The 6,378-nt window shown below is 43.6% G+C and overlaps 1 protein-coding gene across 3 annotated transcripts in view; it reads right to left on the bottom strand.

Moving 5' to 3' along the window:
- Nucleotides 1–3,908: 3,908 nt before the first annotated feature.
- zgc:123010 (uncharacterized protein LOC641500 homolog) overlaps nucleotides 3,909–6,378 on the bottom strand; it is a 51,277-nt gene continuing 48,807 nt past the window's right edge. For all 3 annotated transcript variants that reach the window (XM_055929572.1, XM_055929592.1, XM_055929582.1), the window contains exon 15: nucleotides 3,909–6,043. In XM_055929572.1, the coding sequence (XP_055785547.1) occupies nucleotides 5,908–6,043 (136 nt within the window). In that variant the 3' untranslated portion in view covers nucleotides 3,909–5,907. The remainder of the gene's footprint in view (nucleotides 6,044–6,378) is intronic.

Below are 6,378 nucleotides of genomic sequence, written 5' to 3'. Positions count from 1 at the left end.
GTACCAAACTCACCAAAAGCGGCAATAATAAAGACTCACTTGGAAAACCCAAACCTTGACCCAGAAAATTAAAAGAACTAGCAGGCTATATCAAATCTCCCATTCCTCTCAAAAATGTTTGAAAAAACTGTTGCGCAGCGACTCACTGCCTTCCTGAAGACAAACAATGTATATGAAACGCTTCCGTCTGGTTTTAGTCCCGATCATAGCACTGAGATTGCACTTGCGAAGGTGGCAAATTACCTTTTAATAGCGTCAGACCAAGGCTCTGCATCTGTCCTCGTGCTCCTAGACCTTAAAGCTGCTTTTGATATCATCGATCACCACATTCTTTTGGAGAGATTGGAAACACAAATTGGTCTTCACGGACAAGTTCTGGCCTGGTTTAGATCTTATCTGTCGGAAAGATAGTTTGTTTCTGTGGATGGTTTGTCTTCTGACAAATCAACTGTAAATTTCAGTGTCCCTCAAGGTTCCGTTTTAGGACCACTATTGTTTTCACTATATATTTTACCTCTTGGTGATGTCATTCAGAAACATAAAATGTTTACTTTCACTGCTATGAGGACGATACATAGCTGTATATTTCAATGAAACATGGTGAAGCCCCAAAATTGCCCTCCCTGGAAGCCTGCGTTTCAGACATTAGGAAGTGGATGGCTGCAAATGTTTTACTTTTAAACTCGGACAAAACAGAGATACTAGTTCTAGGTCCCAAGAAACAAAGAGATCTTCTGTTGGATCTGACAATTATTCTTGATGGTTGTACAGTCATCTTAAATAAAACTGTGAAGGACCTCAGCGTTACTCTAGACCCTGATCTCTCTTTTGACGAACATATCAAGAGTATTTCAAGGACTCTTGAAACTTTGTCCAAAAATGATGCAAAAAAATGTATCCATGCTTGTGTCACTTCTAGATTAGACTACTGCAATGCTCTACTTTCCGGCTACCCAGATAAAGCACTAAATAAACTTTTGTTAGTGCTGAACACGGCTTCTAGAATATTGACTAGAACCAAAAAATGTGATCATATTACTCCAGTGCTATCCTCACTACACTGGCTTCCTGTTTATGGAATGGTCTGCCTAACCATATGAGAGACGCAGACTCGGTCTCAACCTTTAAGTCAATATTGAAGACTCATCTCTTCAGTAGGTCCTATGATTGCGTCTATTCTGGCCCAGGGTTGTGAAGGTGAACGGAAAGGCACTGGAGCGACAAACCACCCTTGCTGTCTCTGCCTGGCCGGTTTGCCTCTCTCCACTTGGATTCTCTGCCTCTAACCCTATTACGGGTGCTGAGTCACTTGGTTACTGGTGCTCTTCCATGCTGTCCCTAGGAGGGGTGCGTCACTTGAGTGGGTTGAGTCACTGACGTGATCTTCCTGTCCTGGTCCCCCCCCCCCTCGGGTTCGTGCCGTATGGGATGTATTCTTGGGCTATACTCGGCCTTGTCTCAGGGTAGTAGGTTGGTGGTTGAAGATATCCCCCTAGGGGTGTGGGGGCTATGCCTTGGCAAAGTGGGTGTGGCTATATCCTGCCCGTTTGGCCCCGTCTGGTGGTATCATCGGAACAGGGCCACAGCGTCTCCCGACTCCTCCTGTCTCAAGCCTCCAGTATCTATGCTGCAATAATTTGTGTGGGGGGACTGTCAGTGTTATATCTAGAGTATTTCTCATGTCTTATCTGGTGTCCTGTGTGAATTTAAGTGTGTGTATTTTCTCACTGAGCCCTAGGACCATGCCTCAGGACTACCTGGCCTGATGATTCCTTTTTGTCCCCAGTCCACCTGGTCATGCTGCTGCTCCAGTTTCAACTGTTCTGCCTGTGGCTATTGACCCTGACCGGTACACTGGACGTGCTACCTTGTCCCAGACCTGCTGTTTTGGACTCTCTCTACCGCACCTGCTGTCTAACTCTGAATGATCGGCTATGAAAAGCCAACTGACATTTACTCCTGAGGTACTGACCTGTTGCACCCTCTACCACTGATTATCTGACCCTGCTGGTCATCTTAGCCATGTTCTGTTATAATCTCCACCTGGCACAGCCAGAAGAGGACTGGCCACCCCTTAGAGCCTGGTTCCTCTCTAGGTTCTGGCCTGTCTAGGGAGTTTTTCCTAGCCACCGTGCTTCTCCATTGCTTGCTGTTTGGGGTGTTAGGCTGGGTTTCTGTACAGTACTTTGTGACAGTGGCTGATGTAAAAAGGGCTTTATGAATACGTTTGATTGATTGAGACCCTACTCGATGGATGACACAAAAGAGAGAAAGAGAAATGAGGTAGAGGCAGGAATGCTGGTGTGTGAAGACAAAGAACTGACTGTTTGAGAATAGTGGGTGCATGCGTGTGTATGTGTTCGCACATGCATGTATGCATGCATTTGCACCGAACACCTGTCCTAACGATTTGCGAGGAAGGGGAGGACAGTGTGTGTAAGAGTGAAAAAAAAAGAGACACACACACACACACTAAGAGTCTAGCTAGTTGCTGTGGCGGAGCTCTCACCATCTCCCCACTTCTCGAATGATGCAGCCCGGCCCTGCTCTGCCCTCAGCCACAATCCGCAAAGGCAAATAAAATAGTTTTTGTCACGTTTCGTAAACAAAATGTTTAGACTAACAGTGAAATTCTTACTTACGGGTCCTTTTCCAACAATGCCTTACTCTGACACCGCCTGGTATAGAGGTCCTGGATGGTAGGGAGCTCGGCGTGGTGTCCTGGGCCCTCCTCACGCACCCTTTTGATGATCTGTGAGCCCATGCCAAATATTTTCAGCCTCCTGTTGCAGAGCATACATAAATGCTCTACACAGGCAGGGGATTAATACATGCTCTCTAATAATAAAGAACTGTCTTTCCAAATGACACCACCTCCTAACTCACACCTCCTTCCCAGAGCTTTCGTAAGAGTTTTGTAACACACGCTGTATGGAGGGTCAGACGGGCACTTTAAACATCTTTAGAAATAGGGTATGCAGTTGAATTTTCCCACACATCCAATAGTACAGTAATCTACATCTATCCTTCTCCCCTTGGTTAGAGTGGTTCTCCCTACCTCATCGATCATCCACCACTACGAGATTTTCTGTGACACACACTATCCATCGATCCTCCATGCAAATACTAACCACTGTCAGCTTCCATCTCACTAATTAAGTGACTGACACACACACACACACGTCAGCTTCATTGCGTGTGATCAAGCTCTGCAATTACTGCTAGTGCTAGTTAAAGGAGCAAACTAAAATCTCAATACCTATTCTGGAAAATAACATTTACAATCCAGCTACAAATGCCACTCTATTTGAGTTGAGTTTAGTATTAATAGATGCCATTACACCCCCTGGTGTTAAGCAAGCTAAACTACACACCACTCAAATGTATTTATAAAGCCCTTTTTACACCACCAGATGTCACAAAGTGCTATACAGGAACCCAGCCTAAAACCCCAAACAGCAAGCAATGCAGATGAAGAAGCACGATGGCAAGGAAAAACTCCCAAGAAAGGCAGGAACCTGGGAAGAAACCTAGAGAGGAACCAGGATCACTGTGCCCATATACTGTACTTCTAACCCGCTATCAGTCATCCGTGTGTGTTTAACCATGAGCTGCAGTTGAAGATATGGTCGACAGCCTCCTCAGTCTCGATTCAGCTTCAGAAGCTGTTCCAATTGTTTCTCTGCATCACTGTACCTCTACACACACACAGAACATTCAAAAGTCTGCCTAACCATATTTTATAAAAATTGATAAATAACCACTAAAGTGCAGAATATGTAATAGAATAGGACAGTTGTTCCATAAACACAGTGAATAGAATAGGGTGTGTGCGTGATGACACCACTGGTTAACATACACCATAACAGCAGGACGAAAACAGAAAAATAAAGACAATGAGGCTGAAATTATTCAAATAAATGTATGACTTACAAAGGACTCTTTGGCAGTGCAGAATAGTTTCACACACAATATTTGGTAGATTTTGCATAAACAGATTACAGTGCTAGAGTTAAACAGTTTGGTGCTTATACCGATTTTGGGGGGTATATCATAAAACGTACACTTTCTCCTGAAATAGGGGCTCGAGAAATTGACTCCTTTACTAAAACCACACACGCCAAATAAAAAAAGTGGGCCTCACACAGAAATACTTAATTGTTACTTTCTATCAAAATTATTAAATGTGCATTGGCCCAAATGAGTGAATACTGTGTACTTGGGGTCATTAAACAAAACAAAAAAACACACTTCTGCGAGTCGTTTAAAAAGGTAATATTCTCGTGGTTTCTTTTTCCCAATATGAAGTCCTGTTTGCTTTGACCAATCTCTACGAGGATGGAAACAAGGCAACCACAGAAAAGCAGAACCTTCCCTTCTGAATACTAATGTAAATAAGGTTTCAAAAAAGTTCTAAAAACCTGTTTTCACTTTGTCATTATGCGGTATTGTGTGTAGATTGAGGGGAAAAAAAACAATCTAATCAATTTTAGAATAAGGCTGTAACGTAACAAAATGTGGAAAAAGTCAAGGGGTCTGAATACCCTCCGAAATGCAGTGTAAATTCAGTGATTCTGTCCCTTCATAGGACAAAGATGGTGCTTGGTCTAGAGAATAGATGGTAGATGGAAACCGCAAGAAAAATCTATTTGGTTCATTCTAGAAACAAGAGGCTTATTTCCCAGATGTTTTAAAACTAGCTTACTAAATAACTACGATTACTCAAACCTTGACAAACACATAGAAAAGTAGGTGTCAATTCTCAGTGGGAAAATGAAAAATAGAAACATGCATTAATACACTGAAGAACAAGTTACCTTCTATGGAATTTGGTGGTACTGCTCTCTTCCCCACCCTCTCTTTAGATCTTCACTATGGGCAAAAGCACATTGCGATGGACACAATAGCTAAGGCCAATAGCACAGATCCATAGCCCAGTGTAGATCAAGCACTGGGTCATGTTCATTAGGGCATGCCAAGGAATTTTTTTGGAAATGGAACATTTATTTTTGGAGAAATCCAGGTAGTCCCTCCCTGTCTGTTTTCTCCCATTTGGTGCCTAATGAACATTATACTATTATGAGGAAGGTTACTAAGCACCAAGTCAGAGTGGAAGGGAGGCACCATTCTTTTAGGGAGGAACTGAAACGTCAGGGTGAATCTGCTGCATGGCTTCTGGGTCTCCTTTGGTGTGGAGGGCCTGGTCCGTTCTGGCGGTATTGGCACGGTAAGAGAGATGTGGTTGGGAAATGAGAGAAGGAGGACAAGGACAGCACAGGCCACAAACCCCAGACAGTAGTGGCTGTAGATTAGCATAGCCGAGCCAGAGCTGAAGGTACCGAGTCTGCAGCTTGCCCTTACTAGAGAAACAGCAACCATTTTCACTTTCCCAGGATCAAGACTCAAATCAGATAAATGATAGGACAGGGATCATAGAAAATTGTTCAGTTGGTTACCTTCACCAAAGCAGAGAAAGGAGCCCTCCTCCTAGAGAATCTTGACAATGTATGACACCATTCTTCCTCTAAGCCGTGAACTAGACTCAGGGGGAGGCCATGGCTGGCAAGGCTAATGGATGCTAGCTGTAAGGCTAACTGATGCTAGCTGTAAGGCTGGTAAGGTTTTAAGGCTTCAAGCTTTTGAGGTTGGTTCCCATGATGAGCCTAAACGCCGAGCTGTGGTCAAGGGGGGCGGCTGTTAATTGGTCCATTATCAATCATAATACGCTCTTAGATTAATGATGGTGTCCACCATTTTATTAGTCTTAACATTGTCTTCCATAACAACAGTTCTCCTGCTGTCCTTGGGGGGAGAACATGGCCCAAAATAATAGTCCTTAGGCTCAGTCAGTGTTCGTAGTGGGGTTCCAGTTTCTATAAAAGCCCAGAGGTGGGGAGGAAACTGTGCTCAGGGCTGCCAGGGCTTCCTGTCTTTGCCCCTCTGTTCGGATATGTGTTTGTAGCGACACTTGTCCCCAAAATGGCAGCCAGTGGTCCTCCAGAAATAACACTCATCTCCGTTCACTGGGCCACGACGTCTGGGACTGGAAAAGGGGCAAAAAGGTTGGAATGTTATGTAGAGGTGATTTTGGGATGAAATTATACACATTTTCAAGTAGGCTCATCCTCAACTGATTTCCTTTTGGTTTCTAGAGTTTTTTTTAAAGGATAACTATTCCACCTTTTCAAAGTTTTAGCTTATTCTTGATTTACCTAGGGTGTTGAAATAGGCTAAAACTTGGATTATGAATTATCCCTTAAAGTTGCAGTGAAACAGCCACATCTGTTTGCGGTATTACAACAAAGAAAGGGAAAGGGGGATACCTAGTCAGTTGAACAACTGAATGCATTCAACTGAAAATCTGTCTTCCGCATTTTA

Source organism: Salvelinus fontinalis, chromosome 1 (genome assembly GCF_029448725.1).
Source record: "Salvelinus fontinalis isolate EN_2023a chromosome 1, ASM2944872v1, whole genome shotgun sequence".
Taxonomy (NCBI): domain Eukaryota; kingdom Metazoa; phylum Chordata; class Actinopteri; order Salmoniformes; family Salmonidae; genus Salvelinus; species Salvelinus fontinalis.
Note: the sequence above shows the minus strand (reverse complement) of the source record. Positions and strands in the feature narration are given on the sequence as shown.